We start from the raw sequence: 14,628 nt of genomic DNA, 5'->3' as shown, positions 1-14,628 counted from the left end.
GATGTCTCTGTGACAGGAGGAAGGGAGGGGGCGACAGCTTCGAAACCTTCACTGTGTGATGAACCAGACGACCTATAGTCTGCAGTTAATATGTTAGCTTTGCTCTCCACCTCCATATCTCTCCTCACAGAGGTAAGAGGTCAAGGTCTGGGCCCCAGTCCAAGTTCCGCTGTTCTTGATTGGCTGAGGAAACTTCTAATTGTAGAGGAAGAGGAAGCTTCTGGAACAAAATGTCCACCTGCAATGAAAGATGAAAGCATCCTCTGTCTGAGTGCAACAGTATGCTACATGAGCTGCACTGCACAGGACAGGAAGGACTTGGCCTGGGTAAAAGCGGCACAGGGGATTGTGGGGAGTCCCCTCCCACACCTGGACTCGATACACAACAGCCGGGTGAAAGGAGGGCTGGTCGTATAGCTGCAGACCCCACCCACCCAGGACACCAACTTTTTACCTCTTCCCTCTGGACAGAGGTACAGGAGCATCAGAACCCACTCCAACTGACTGAGACACAGCTTCTTCCCCAGAGCTGTGAAATCCATCAGCCCATCTACTGTGTGTGCGTGTGTGTGTGTGTGTGGCTACCACTGGGTAAGGGTCCTGGACACAGAAGTGAAGATGTGTCTCAGCAGCACAAACTGGAGAAACACTGAGCTTCAGCATCCAGGAGTTTACAATGGATGCAGCTGCGCTCACAGCGTAGTTTTCTGAAGATGTTCTCCACCCTCGGAGCGCCTTCATCAGTCCTGCTATGCAGAACCTCTGGGATATTACATGAGTTAAGCTTCAGTGAAAACCTCAGAAGTGCTGCCCTCTGCTGGTCACATGTCTGACTTATTTACTTTTTTAAGTGTATTCAAATGTATTTGTATAGTGTCTTTACAGAAACCCAAATCCTGACCCGGAGCAAATACAAGGCAAGGCCAGCAGTGGCAGGAAAAAAGCTTGAGCAGGATCAGGCTCATAAAGGGGGACCTTCCTGCTCATGGCCAGACGGGTAGAGGAGGTGAAGAGGTAGACACATGGGTGAAGACATAAAATGCTGGATCTAACTATGGGCTGGCATGATGAGAAGACATGAGTATTAATGCTTACTTAATTTCCCCACAGGGATTAATAAAGTAAATCTTAATCTTAATGCCAGCGGTGATGTTAGTGTCCCGCGGAGGCCTGAAGCAGCTGTAGCCATTTTAACTGGTCTGATCCCAAAGGTGGGTTCTTCCTCTTAAACTGGATAATAATGGGTTACAGTAGTCCAGACTACATGAACAAGTTCTTCAGCATCCCTCTGAGAAAGGATGCTCCTGATCTTAGCAACATAACAGAGGAGAAGAGAAGAGCTACAGTGTTTTTATATACGTTATATTTATAATACACAACTACATGTATATGTTGATGAAGACTCTCAGTCATCCAGGTCATCATACACAGCGAAGATTGAAGCGAGGCGTCTGGACTTTTCTTGAAGACGTTTCTCTGCTCATCCAAGCAGCTTCATGTATATTTCTACATGTAAAGGTTTCACATCATAACACCAATATATCGCAGTTATTAGTGTTTGTTCACTTTCTGTGAATAACACAAAAGCTTTGAATGAATCCATATATGGGCTGCTTCCGGTCTCGTGAGATCTCGCGTAGCGCACGAGCATCGCGGTAGGACGATAGCAACACAGCAGCTAGCTGCAAGCTAACGCTAACAGAACCGGAGGTCCGGGAAGAACCCTCTCCGCCGAGTTAACCGGCATCCACGGCTGGCTCGACCATTTCTGCGGTCACCTCAACATGGACCAAAACACAGTGAGTGGAGCTCCCACAGATGACGGAGAGCTGGAGGACGGAGAGATCTGCGACGATGAAGCCGAGGAGAGTGTGTCGATGCGTGTGGACGGCAGCAGGCCCGGTGGAGGCGCTCCTCCGCGGCCACGAAAACAGCACCAACTCCCACACAACAGACTGCCACACCCGGGCCACCAGCCGCCAGATTTTTGCCTCTCAATGCCATACAACCTAGGACCTCATGACCACGGCCCTTTTCCTCCGGGCCACCGGCCGCAGTGCGGCCCGAGCGGGCCCGACCGGCCTCCCTCTGCGCCGCCGCTGCCTCTGCCCCCGCCACCCGGGCTCGGTCCGCACTGCGAGCCGAGCCCGCGGTCCAGCTTCTGGGAGCGGAGCCACGGCACCCTGGGGAGGTTCAGACACCGGGTCATGCCAAACGGTGGACGCGGGGCCTGGTGCCGGGGCGGCCGGGGAGGAAACAGAGCTCCCCCCGGTCGTTACGGGCCCGGAGAGATTCACTGCTCTCCGTCGAGAAAACGTATCCTTTTCTGCTCTGTAATTTAATTACAGAGGACCAGACAAGAACCCAGATCTCTCTCTCTCTCTGTGTGTGTCTACTCTTTTTATTGAGTGATTGAAACCCAGTGATACATGCGATCAGATATTCAATTACAATGAGACACTTATCTCAGTACTGTCATCTGTATTATTATTATTATTATTATCAACAACAATAATATTACTATGTTGATGAAGAGTCTCAGTCATCCTGGTCATTTCCGTTCAAGAGCTCTACCAGAGCAGCTGCTCTGCTGTTGTTGAACAACATCTCATGGAACTGTTTAATACTATGTGTAATTTACCCATAATTAGCTGGATCCAAATATGGGTTGGCCTGATGAGATGAGAGACATGAGCATGGATGTGTTAGTGTCCCCCAGCAGGAGAGGCCTAAAGCATCATAGAAAGTTCTGTTGGCCCAGCTCTACCTGGGGAAGTACCAAATGTCTATCAGCCCTAAACACTGTGGCTCTGATAAACAGAAAGGGTGTAGTCTGGTCTTAAAGGTGGAGGTGGTGTCTGCCTCACGAACTGAAGCTGGTTCCATAGTAGAGCTGCCTGACAGCTAAAGGCTCGTCCTCCCATTCTACTGTGATGAATCCTAGGAACTACAAGTACAGCTGCACTCAGAGATCTGACTGTTCTATCAGGAACATACGGTACTATCAGGTCCTGCAGACATCATGGAGCTAGTCCATGTAGAGCCTTGTAGGTAAGGAGAAGGATCATGAAGTGTATTCTTGAGCCCACTGGGAGCCAGTGAAGAGAAGCTAGAGCAGCAGAGATATGATCCTTTGGCTGCTTCCTGTCAGAACTCCAGCTGCTGCTTCTGGATCAGCTGCAGCTGTTCATGCAGTGATGTGGACATCCTGACATGGTGAGCTGCAGAAGTCCAGTCTAGATTTTACTAATATTTTGTGGTCCATCACTTTTAGCTTTTTTATTATATATAATAACAAATATAATAAATCATTAATAAATAATTTGATTATACAGCCCTGTGTAATACAAGGCAGACATGATGATGGTGATGATTACCTTCCCTAACTGAAACTCTCAGTAAAACCTCTGGGGAGGACTCGGCTCCGAAAACCGGTTCACAGTGTTTTAAGACCCGAAAACAGTGTTGACGAGTCCTTTGAGGATTTACTGTCCAAATACAAACAGATCCAGCTGGAGCTGGAGTGCATAAGGAAGGAGGAGACCATGGCCCTGGAACCCACCACCTCACCTGTCAGACAGGATGCCACAGACAGTGCTGCTGCTGCTGATCCTACAGAGGACAGACCAGGACCCAAACCAGCTTCAGGGTTAGCAGCGGAATCAGAGGAGAAGAGAGTGTTCCTGGCGTTCAACATCAAACCTCTCCGCCAGAAACTCCCCACGCCAGCTGAGCTGGACAAACTGCAGAAGAAGTGGGTGGAGCAGGAGGAGGGTAGCAGAGCTGAGGGGGAGGGTGAGCAGTAAATGACACAAAACACACACACACTGCGGTGATGTCAGTGATGATGTGATGATGTTTCACTTCCTGTCTGCAGGTGCAGAGGAAGCAGCAGCAGGAGGAGCCACAGGAGAAGCAGCTCCTGTCAAAGAGGCAGCAGAGAGAACATGTGTGTGCTGGGGTAAGCAAGAAATAATCCATTTATTGATCAGTGGTTTAGCCACACTGATTCAAAGGCTTTTGTTTTCAATTTCACTCTTTATGTAGGACATACAGAGGAATTAAAAAAATGTTTCTCTCTCACCTTTGTGTTGTTGATTTAAAAACAACACACAAAAGTCATCTTTAGCTGCAGTTCTGACCCAAACTACAAACCAAATGATCACTGATCAATCAGCTGATCTGACATTAGAAACTTGATCCTGTAAACAGGTTTGACTTCCTGTGCTGTGTTTTTAGGTGCAGTACCCAACAACAGCACAGAAGAAGCTGCAGGTAAAGCTGTGAAAGAGGCAGAGGACAGAGGGTGTGTGTGCTGTGGAGAGTCATCCGCCTCCAGCGAAGACTCCACCATCTCCCCCGAGAAGGTGACATCTCACTGTCCATCACACTTAAAGGCAGAAAAGAATTGATAAAGCTCCTTCCTAATCGCCATCAGCCATAAACATGATGTTTCAATAGATCACTTGGGGATGTGTGTGGCTAATGATCAGCTGTGTTTGTTTTGTCAGCCGGTGGAGAAGGTGGAGGAGGAGGAGCTGTCAGAGATGCAGCTGCGTCTCCTCGCTCTGCAGTCAGCCAGTAAGAAGTGGCAGCAGAAGGAGCAGCAAGTGATGAAAAAGAGCAAAGACCGCATCACCAAAGTTGTACAGGAGAAGAGCTACACCCTCACAGTCCCTCCCTCCAGCAGACAGAGGGTTGTCACTAGGTCAACCACCTCTGCAGCCACTGCAGAGAGGAACCGAGCCAGGTCCAAACCTGTAGAACGTGACAGGGACAGGACCAAAGCTGGACCCAGAACCCCAGTTCAGAGTCCTAAACCTGGGCCAAAACCTGCACTGGAGAGATCTCGCGCTACCAGAAAACCTCACATGACCAAGAAGATGGTCAGTCCAGGTGAGCCGGCAGACAAAGAGAACTTCATCCTACACACTCCTCCTAATGTTTACTTCATGTGTTCCAATGATATGATGGGTGTTTCAGGCTCAGTGGCAAAGCAGGCCTTCAGGAAGCAGCAGCTGAGGACATGGAAGCTGCAGCAGAAGAGGGAGCAGGAGGAAAAACGGTGGCAAGAGGAGGAGCGGCGCAAGAGGGAAGACGAAATCCGTCGAATCCGAGACCTGTCCAACCAGGATGAGCAGTACAATCGCTTCATGATGCTGGTGGGAGGGAAGAGAAGCACACGCAGCAAAGTAAGGCTATCTGTGTTTGTGTGTCTGTGTGTGTCTGTGGTGAACAACAGCGCTGACGTGTGTATGTTCAGTCCAGGGATCAGGACCACAAGAAGTCTGCAGGCAAACTAGGCCTGGATGCCTCAGGAAGCCTCTACCAGTATGACAACTATGACGAGGTGGCCATGGACACAGACAGCGAGACTGGCTCACCGTGTGAGTCTGACCCGTCCTCCACTTCCTGTCTGCTTGCAGACTGTCCTACCCCCCGTGCTGCATGTGTGTTTATTTTATGTGTTTATTTCAGTGCCATCACCGACGTCCCACCTGCTGACCATAGACGAGCCTGCGTGTTTCCCTCAGGTGTCCCTGTATGGAGGCGACGCCGCCCCAATTGGACTGGTACGCTCCAAACCGTCCTCTGTGTACAAGCTGTTCACTTCTGTTATTGTTTATTGATTTATCTGCTGAAGACTTGTGATCAGAAAGCCGTGGCTCTCTGTCTCTCTCAGGATTTCTCACAGCCTTTCCTCCCCCCCATGCTGTCTCAAATTCCTCCCCCGCCTCCTCCTCTCCCACCTCCACCTGATGAGCTGGAGCCTCCACCCAAACCTCCATTTGCTGATGAAGAGGAGGAGGAAGAGATGCTTCTCAGGGAGACGTGTCTGATGTCGATGGCCAACAAGAGGGTGGCAGTGGCTGAGGTGTGTTTGTGGTCAGGCGTGGTTAAACGTGTTCAGTGGGATCAAAGCAGCGTCCTGCTCTGGTCAATGAATAAGGGGGTGAAGTAAACAAACCCCTGTTACAGGAAGCACCTGGAGTTTAATCCTTAAAGTAAAAGTACTGATGAGTTAAACCCATCAGTGTTGTGATGTAGACTACAGGTGGTGGTGATGTAGCTTTGATCTGACCCTCCTACAGAGCTCATGTGGGTCTGGGTTCATGAGGGTGAGCTGCTGATGTGACATTTTTTCAATCCAGAGAATCTCCACTGGCCCCCCCTCACCGAGCTGTCCACCTCCTGCTGGCGTTCAGCAGCCAATCAGAGGAAACTTGAGCACAGTCAGTCTGAACGTGTCTCAGCCACGGACCAACAAGCTCTGCAGAGGACGCCACACGGCCAGAGCTCCACTGGTGGTAAGAGACCGACACGTGCTGTCAATCCTCATCCTCACACACGACACGCTCCCGGTCATCTCTCTGCCTGTTGTTCTTCAAGCTACCCAGACACAAGTCGGTGGTCGTTTCTCTCTACAACTCGGACGACAGTGACTCAGATGGAAGTGACTCTGATGTGGACAGCCACTCAACGCAGGCTGTGTTTGGAGGATTGGAGTTCATGATCAAAGAGGCCCGGAGGACAGTGGAGGTGGGGTGCATTCACTGCCTGTGGGAGCCTGATGGCTGACTGGTCAGCCTCACATTCAGCCGCTGTTTGTGATATACTGATCCTGTGATCTTGGTTTTGCAGGCAGCAAAGCCTAAAGGAGCATCAGGATGTGAAAAGGAGAACAACCCTGTTAGAACTCCAGAGGCTTTACCTGAAGCCAAGAAGGCTGAGTACCGTCTGCTCAAAGAGGAAATCGCCAGGTAGGGTTAGCAAACCTGTCTGAACTCACCTGAGGAGTTGTTGTTGATGTTGAGGACTGAAATGTGTGCTGACTCTTCACAGCAGGGAGAAGCAGCGGATGCTGAAGGATCACAGCGCCCGGAGCTCCAGCTCAGCTGCTGCCTGCAACTTTGTGCTGGATTCATCCCTGAAGACCACCGCAGACCTGAGGCTGAGCGAAGCGGAACAGAGGCTCAGCAAACACAAGTGAGGCGAAACAAGAGCTTACTGACAGCAGAATGGATCTGTTGTTGGTTATTGTTGAGAGAGTAGTGATATACTGCGTGTCTGCATCCCACAGGCAGCTGCTGCAGAGAGACGAGGCCGTCCTCAGACACCTGCTGCAGCAGCAGCTAAAGAAGGCGGAGTCTCTGAAGGCCGCCGAGGCTAAAGTGGTCAGACTGAGAGAGCAGCTGCTGGCGTCGCAGAAGATTGTCAGCGTGAACAAGACACTGCTCAAGAAGCTCCAGGAGCAGGTGAGCTCTCATCATTGACCTCACAGATCCTCTGTCTTCATCGTATGACAGTAGTGTCTGCGTCTCCGTCCTGCAGGTTCACCGCATTGAGCACCGTGTGGCTGTAAAGAAGAGTCTGGCGGTCCAGTTGGAGCAGAAGCTACGTCAGGCTCAGCATGCTGCCAGCAGGGTCACCAAACGGCACACAGACTCCGGCCAGACTCCGCAGGTGAGGATCAGCCACCGTCTGTCATTTATCAAACATCTATTATAAAACCTCAGTAGCAGGAAAAGTAGCTCGCAGAAACTGTGAGGCAGCCTGCTGGTTAGTGCTGACTGTTTATTTCATAGCTATCAGTGATTTCAGTTAAAATTTTAAAGTAAAATACTTCTGAATGTCCATTTACTTACAAACTGGTTAACTAGAGTGAGTATTGATCCTCAGATCTAGTGACGTCAGCCTGACAGCAGGAACCATGTCTGATTATTAAACAGGATCAATTTAAATTAAAAAAACACATTTAAACCAAATATTTGATCGGTGAGTCTAATGATTATGTGAATCCGGCTGTTATGACACTTAATTCAGTTTGATTTAGATTCAGTTTAAATGCTTTACAGAGACCCAGAGTCTGACCCAGGCAAACACTGGAAGGCAGGCAGTGGCAGATGGCAGGCTGGGTAACAGTTTACAGTGACTCAATGAACCTTTTATAAAGGTATAAAAGGTATAATAACATCCACTGGTGCAGAGACAGATGATCAATACAGACCATCAGAGGATTACTCGAATCAGAATCAGAAATACTTTATTAATCCCAGGGGGAAATTGCTAAAAGGTGTCATGTCGACTGTATCTGTGTTGAGATAAGAGTGTGATACCTGTGGCTGATAAAGATGTGATGATGAAGATTTGATGATGTGTGATTTTCTTTCATCTTTCAGCCCACTAAGCTGCAGCGGCTACAGCAGCTTGAGTCAGAGTACGCCCTAAAGATCCAGAAGCTGAAAGAAGCTCAGGCACTGTGGAGCAAAGAAGTCCCACCAGAGCTGCCCACAGAGCTTCAGCCACAAGCCACCACGCCCTCGGATCCTCAGCTCCCACCTCCCCAGCCCTCACTGCATGACCTAACCCAGGACAAACTCGCCCTCGACAGCGAGGAAGTGGCAGAAACTGATGATCACGAGCCAGAACCAGAACCTACTATCGCTGCACCTCTAGCTAAAGGCAGCCGCCGGCCCTCCTTCCGTCAGTCCAGCACCACCTTTACCAAACCCAACCTGGACACACCAAGCGCTGCTCCAGCTAAAGACAGCGGCCCCACCAAGTCGGGGAAGACATGTGGCAGCTGCGAGCTCCCTTCTGAGATGTTTGCCGGGCTGGACATGAACACTCTGAGAGTGCGGTACCAACAGCAGGCCCGGCTCGGGGAGCTGTTACTATCAGAGCTGCAGAAGCTGGGAGGCCACGAAGACGCCCCACCTACTGCTCAGGTAATCATTAAAGGCTTTACCAGTGATGCAACGTGCATCTGATGTTGTGTTGTGTGATGTCACGTGTTTCCTGTGTGTGACTCTTTGTGCAGGTGGCTTCAGCAGAGGTAGAAACATCAACCAGTCAATCCAGCAGTACGGAGCTGAAGCCAGTTCCCTTCGGACCATACCGCAGCCCTCTGCTGGTCTTCAGGTCCTACAGGTGTGTAACCTGATGCTTCTGATTAACTGTTTGTCTGAGTACCGTTGTAATTATTGATCTGACCAGCTTCGGGTAGTTTAGTGACTTACCTCAGGATTCACACACTGAGTGCTGATTAGTAATGAATCACCTTAATGTGTCTGTCAGGTTCAGTCCGTACTACAGAACCAAAGAGAAGCTGTCGTTGAGCTCTGTCACCTATAGCAATGCCATCCAGGCAAAGACGTGTTTCTGCCGCTTTGACCTCACAGGGACCTGCAACGATGATGGCTGCAGATGGTGAGTGTGCTGCTAACATCGCTGTGGTGCGTCGTCATCCTGTCTTCATGTCCTCTCTGTCTGTGTTGCAGGCAGCATATGAGAAACTACACTCTGACGGGAAACCAGCTGTTCGAGGACATCCTGTCCTACAACCTGTCTCTGATTGGCTGTTCTCAAAGTAGCTCAGATGAGGACATCAGCACTGCCACAGGTAGAGCATAAAGGGACAGAAGTATGTCTCCTCATCACCCTGTGTGGGGGAAAAAACAATCCATGGTATGGTTTCATTGACCTCGAGTGCTGTCTTTGGTAGAGAGATATGTGAAGAAGCTGTTTGGCACAAACAAAGATAGAATGGGGATCGATCAAAAGGCCGTCCTGCTCGTCAGCAAAGTCAATGAAAGCAAACGACACGGTTGGTAATCTCTTCTTCAATGTTCTGATGGTCCAAGGAAAAGGCTTCTCACTTCTGACTCATGTCCCTTGTTGCTCTTCAGTCCCACCATTTACTACCTGCAAAGACATGAGGAGGTGGAGGCCAAAGCCGTTGGCGCTGGGCATCCTCGACCCTGAGGACACCAGCAGTGATGAGGCTGCAGTAGGACACCTGATGCCAGGAAGAGGAGGTGAGAAAAGCACTGCACTGACCCAAAGCCCTATGAAACAAATGAAGAGGAGACACAGACACATCTCAGAAACGTACACCTTGGGCCTCCAGGTGTGTCAGTCAGTCATCACCTGTGTTAATCTGTACAGATGATGCCTCTGCCGTCCATAGCCTCTCTGCTTTGGATGTGTGCGTAGCCCCTGAGGACAGGCGATATTTTGTCAGTGAGACGGACAGCATATCAAACCTGGAGACCAGTGTCCTGGAGACTCCCCAGGATGTGCAGTTGTGGATCAAACTCACCTTCAAATACCTCAATCAGAACGAGAGGTGAGTCTCCATCTGACTGGTCTGGTTTCCTTCCCACCTGCTCTGTAACACCCCGTCTGTCCCCAGCCCTGCAGCAGAATGTCTAGAAGCCGCCCTGAATACACTGTCTCGTGCCTTGGAGAGCAACTGTGACAACCCTGAGGTGTGGAGCCACTACCTGTCACTGTTCTCCTGCCGGGGCAGCAGAGAGGAGGTGCAGGAGATGTGTGAGATGGCAGTGGAGCATGCACCCGACTACAGAGTGTGGTGGAAAGTAGGTCACAAGCACACTGGCAGCTCATACATGTGACAGGAAATACTCATGTCAGTAAAACGTGCCAACCTCTGCCCCCTTAGTACCTGAACCTGGAGAGCTCCTTTGAGGGGAGGGACTATGTGTGTGAACGCCTGCTGCAGTTCCTCCTTGCGGAGGCTTCTCCCAGGGTCACAGAGAAGCTGTCCTTCCAGCTGATGGAGGCCCTGCTGTACAGAGTGCAGCTCAGCCTGTTCACAGGCAGACTGGAGAGCGCGCTGGCCATCTTACAGGCGAGTCATTACCTGACAGACATGTTCCTGCAATATTGTTTATGTATTTATTGCTTTATGCACCGTAATATTCACTGCACAGTTTTACCAAATTATTCATTCTCTGCTGAACTCTCTGCACCACAGCTGCTGTAGCACACATTCACACTTGTGTATATGTTTCTCTGTTTGTCCTCAGAATGCCTTAAAGTCAGCTCAAGACAGAAGCCTCGCTGATCACCTGACACCCAGCGACCGGGCGCTAGTGTGGCTCTCCTACATTCACTTGACAGAGTTCGATCGGCTGCCGTCCAGTCTGTATGACCCGGTGGAATCAGGTCCATCCACGCTGGTAAGCAGAGAGTCCTTTCTGCTGCCCTGGAGGACACCGCAGGACATCAGCACGCCACTTGACACCCTCGATGCACTCTTCAAAGGTACAAGCCCAGCAGTAAAGCTGGCTGGACTTTCAGTTTTCTTCAGAGCAGCTAAAGAGCTAGTGTGTTTCATTTTCTGTCGGTTGGTAGATGCCATCTGTCAATGCAGCGAGGAGTCTCACTCTATGAGTGAGAAGACGCTGGCCTGCATGCCTCTGCACACCAACCTCATCTTCCTAAACAAAGTGCTGCAAAGGTAAGTTCACTCAGCTGATGTTTGGTGATGCCTTTCTGACTAACGGCAGACTCAACACATGCACACAGAAGGATGAGTAACAGGTACCAGACTGGTTATTGAGCTGTTTATCTGGAAAACCATATCCAGATGATTGTTTAGAGGAAGTATCACAGAGGTCAGGTGGTAACAAGAGAGAGACTTCTGGTTTTACTTCAGTTCTGCGGCTAAGGGCAGAAAACTGTGATGATGTGTGTCCCTGCAGGTACGACGAAGGTGTAGCTCTCTGTGAGTCTCTCCTGCGGTCGTGTCCTGAGTCCTGCGCTCTAAGAGATGCTCTGGCTGATCTCCACATCCTCAGAGGAAATACCGACCAGGCTGTCAGCATGTGGCTCCATGCACTGGCAGAGTGTCCTCACAATGCAGGGGTCTTCTACCACTGCTGCAAGTTCCTCATGGCTCAGGTGACCCGCAGGGTTCCTGCCACCTTCAAGAACACTGATGTGTGATGAAGTGGCAGACACCTTCCTTCTTTGTTCGGTACGCTTAGTTCCTCGCAGTTCAATCTGCTTTTGTCTCCTCAGGACAAGTCGAGTGCTGTCGTCCCTTTGTTCCGAGGGTTTGTCCTGTCACTGTGTGAGGACGAGCAGACTCAGAAGACCCCGGTGGACATCCTCCGGTAGGTGGAGCACCACCTGGTGCTTGGTTTAGGAGCAAAAATGGTTAACTTTGATTCTGACGTGTTTCTCTGTCAGTCACATTCTGGGGTTTCCCACTGAGGAGCTGCTGAGAGGTCCCATCATCAAGAAGGAGCTCCAGGAGCAGCTGAGCCAGCAGATGTCCTTTCTGCACCTGCTTCACTGGTGTGTGTTCAGAATTCACAGAAACTGCAGCGATTGAAGATTGGACGTGAATTGGAGTCAGTGTGGAGTGAAACAAATCACAAAGCTGTGTTTGGTTTATGACTTCATGGCTCGTTAGCTTTTAATTTAACCTCGCTGATTGTAAAGGCACTCTGGCTTCCTGTTGTCTTAATGCTCCTTGTTGTTGTAGCCGGTGGCAGTGGCTGCATGGTTCTGTGGAGGACACAGTGGAGGCATTTGAGAGAGCACTGGGGTCGGTCCTGCAGCGAGAGGAGCTTTACACGCTGTGGATGGAGTGAGTTTTCCCGCACAAAGTGCTTTCTGCTGCGGCTATATTTCATGCTGACATCACTTCTCTCTCCACAGCTACCTGGAGTTCAGCTGCAGTCAGCAGGCCCGTGGCAATTCCAGACTGTTCTCAGACCTGGTGCAGCGCTGCTTGAGTACTGTCCCCTCACGCCTAGAGGTCCCCTTCAACCCTGCAGAGTTCTGGAGCTGCTACAACTTCCACAACAAGGCAAGATGATACCAGCACACAACTGTCAGCTGACATCAGGATGTAGAAACTAGCATTAGCATTATTTGACAGCTGCTTCTTCACTCAGGTGGTGACTCTTTACCTGAGCCGCCTGCCAAAGACTCAACATGCTCTGGTCCTGGAGAGGCTACGGTACGCCATGCCAAACAACATCGTGCTGGCCCTGAGGTACACACACACACACAGAGCTGTGTGCTCAGCTCCCTGTCATCTCCGGGCAGTTGTTATTGCTGTGTGTGGACTGTTGATGCCACTGTTGTGGGTTGTTGTTGCTGTTAGTTGTGTTGTAGTTGTTGCTGGTGTCAGTGTGGATCTGTTGCTGCTCAGGTTGCTGCATCAAGAGTGGCAGGATGGAAACGTTGAACATCTGAAGTTCCAGGCTCGGATGCTGAGCACTAACGCTCCAAAGTGTTTGGCCATCTGGAAAATGTGAGTGTAAATATAGAGAGTAACATCACGTCACCAGATGACATAAAACAATTTGTTTGTTTCTTTGTTTTTGTGCAGAGCTATTGCTGTGGAGACGGAGCTGAAGGAGCTATCAGAGGTAAGTCTGTGATGGAGGAAAGGGTCTGTCAGCAGAAGTCCTGTTGTGGTGAAACAGGCTGAGAAAGGATGTTAGTTCATGTGAATCATCAGATCATTGAAAACCTGCAGTGACGAGAATGCTGTGTTGTTTTCTGTTACTGAATCTTGTCTCTCCCCTGCAGGCGTGTTCTCGGTCCGTCTCGTGTTGTGGTTTAGCTTGAACAAAACAGTGTGTCGGCCATCTTTCTTTTTCTCCCCTCTTTTATTTTGTCTTTGTTGTTTTTAGGTACGTCTTCTGTATCAGCTTGCCCTCCAAAACCTCCCACTGTGTGCAGCCCTGTGGAAACATGTAATTTACCTTCACACACACACACACACACACACAGCTATGTACACTCACTCACTTCCTGTCTGGAGCTCACTGTGATGACAGTCTCTTCTTATTGATTGGACAGTTGAGGTGATGTGACTGTAAACAGTCTTTAAACAGCATGTTACCTGCCTCATCCTGACTTCCTCTCTGTCTGTGTAAACCCACCTGCCCCCTCCCTCTCCCTTCCGCCTGCAGCGGCTGCTGTTCGAGGCGGCAAAAGGCGGCAGTGCAGAGCGGCTGAGGCGGCTGGCGGACTGCATTCAGCAGGCAGGGGTCAGTGTGAGTCTGAACGAGCGGCCCGGTGGAGATGGTCAGTTGACGGCTGAGGATCTGTGATCAAACTCATGGAGAATAATAAAGTATTGAGAGAAGCTGTAGGTGACTGAGTGAGATCAGACGAGGTAAGACAGACGTCCCTCACCTCCCCCACCTTCTTCAAGCCCCCCCCCCCAGGACGGCTCGGCGTCCTCTGAGCTCCTCGAGTGTTTGTGGAGCTTCTTGTGTCTGTAAGTACTGCTGAGTGATGTCTTTACTTTCCATCCACCCTCTTTAGTTCTCTCACCTTTGTTTTACCTGTGTGTGTCTGTGTGTGTGAATGAGTGGATGGAGCTGACATAACATTGTGTGCATGTGGTTTAAAGCCCCACCCCCACAATGATGTGCACGTCGTCTTTTCTTTATGTCTGGGAAAGCAGGAATTTTCTTTTATTAAAGTGATCAGACAGACTCATTGAATATTGATCTGGTATTGGCGTGGAGCACAGCCGCCTGCCTGCCTGAGTAGTGTTTTCTGTTTGGCTGTATGAGTGTGAGAGAGACTGCCACAGAGACTGACCCAGCTGTGAGCCCAGCGACGACACTGAATGCCAGGACTCTGCAATGTGTGCTTTTGTTTTGTCCAATCACATTATGATTAAAGAGTATTTACAAGCAGAGGAGATGCACATCCTGCCACTGTTTTTTTTAACATGTTGGATTCAAATGTTATTAAATTATTTTCTGAAATATAGAACAGTGTCTCTGGAGTGTTTATTCAGTCATCATGTCTGCTGTTCTTGAGCTATTTGCTAACAATGAATAT

At 49.9% G+C, this 14,628-nt stretch overlaps 1 protein-coding gene across 1 annotated transcript; it reads left to right on the top strand.

The window, feature by feature from the left end:
• Nucleotides 1–1,648: 1,648 nt before the first annotated feature.
• zfc3h1 (zinc finger C3H1-type containing) lies at nt 1,649–14,559 on the top strand. Its single transcript, XM_028430084.1, has 36 exons — nt 1,649–2,316; nt 3,400–3,795; nt 3,878–3,961; nt 4,240–4,367; nt 4,512–4,896; nt 4,984–5,192; nt 5,264–5,387; nt 5,479–5,573; nt 5,684–5,875; nt 6,153–6,308; nt 6,391–6,540; nt 6,643–6,761; nt 6,844–6,987; nt 7,082–7,256; nt 7,333–7,464; nt 8,181–8,729; nt 8,822–8,931; nt 9,079–9,210; nt 9,282–9,403; nt 9,506–9,607; nt 9,690–9,818; nt 9,949–10,129; nt 10,196–10,382; nt 10,466–10,654; nt 10,833–11,070; nt 11,161–11,266; nt 11,511–11,709; nt 11,830–11,924; nt 12,001–12,108; nt 12,299–12,403; nt 12,475–12,625; nt 12,714–12,814; nt 12,974–13,075; nt 13,154–13,193; nt 13,461–13,523; nt 13,743–14,559. Exons 1-36 carry the CDS (start codon nt 1,785–1,787, stop codon nt 13,881–13,883), a joined length of 6,171 nt encoding a protein of 2,056 aa, XP_028285885.1. The 5' UTR covers nt 1,649–1,784; the 3' UTR covers nt 13,884–14,559.
• The last annotated feature ends 69 nt before the right edge of the window (nt 14,560–14,628 follow it).

This window comes from Parambassis ranga, chromosome 19 (genome assembly GCF_900634625.1).
Source record: "Parambassis ranga chromosome 19, fParRan2.1, whole genome shotgun sequence".
Classification (NCBI taxonomy): domain Eukaryota; kingdom Metazoa; phylum Chordata; class Actinopteri; family Ambassidae; genus Parambassis; species Parambassis ranga.
The sequence above is the reverse complement of the archived record's forward strand: the minus strand, read 5'-3'. Positions and strand labels throughout refer to the sequence as shown.

Coding starts and splice junctions, on each gene's coding strand:
- zfc3h1 (XM_028430084.1), top strand. CDS start 1,785: ATGGACCAAAACACAGTGAGTGGAGCTCCCACAGATGACGGAGAGCTG. Junction 4,368..4,511: donor CCACCATCTCCCCCGAGAAG/GTGACATCTCAC, acceptor TTGTTTTGTCAG/CCGGTGGAGAAGGTGGAGGA. Junction 9,819..9,948: donor CCTGATGCCAGGAAGAGGAG/GTGAGAAAAGCA, acceptor TAATCTGTACAG/ATGATGCCTCTGCCGTCCAT.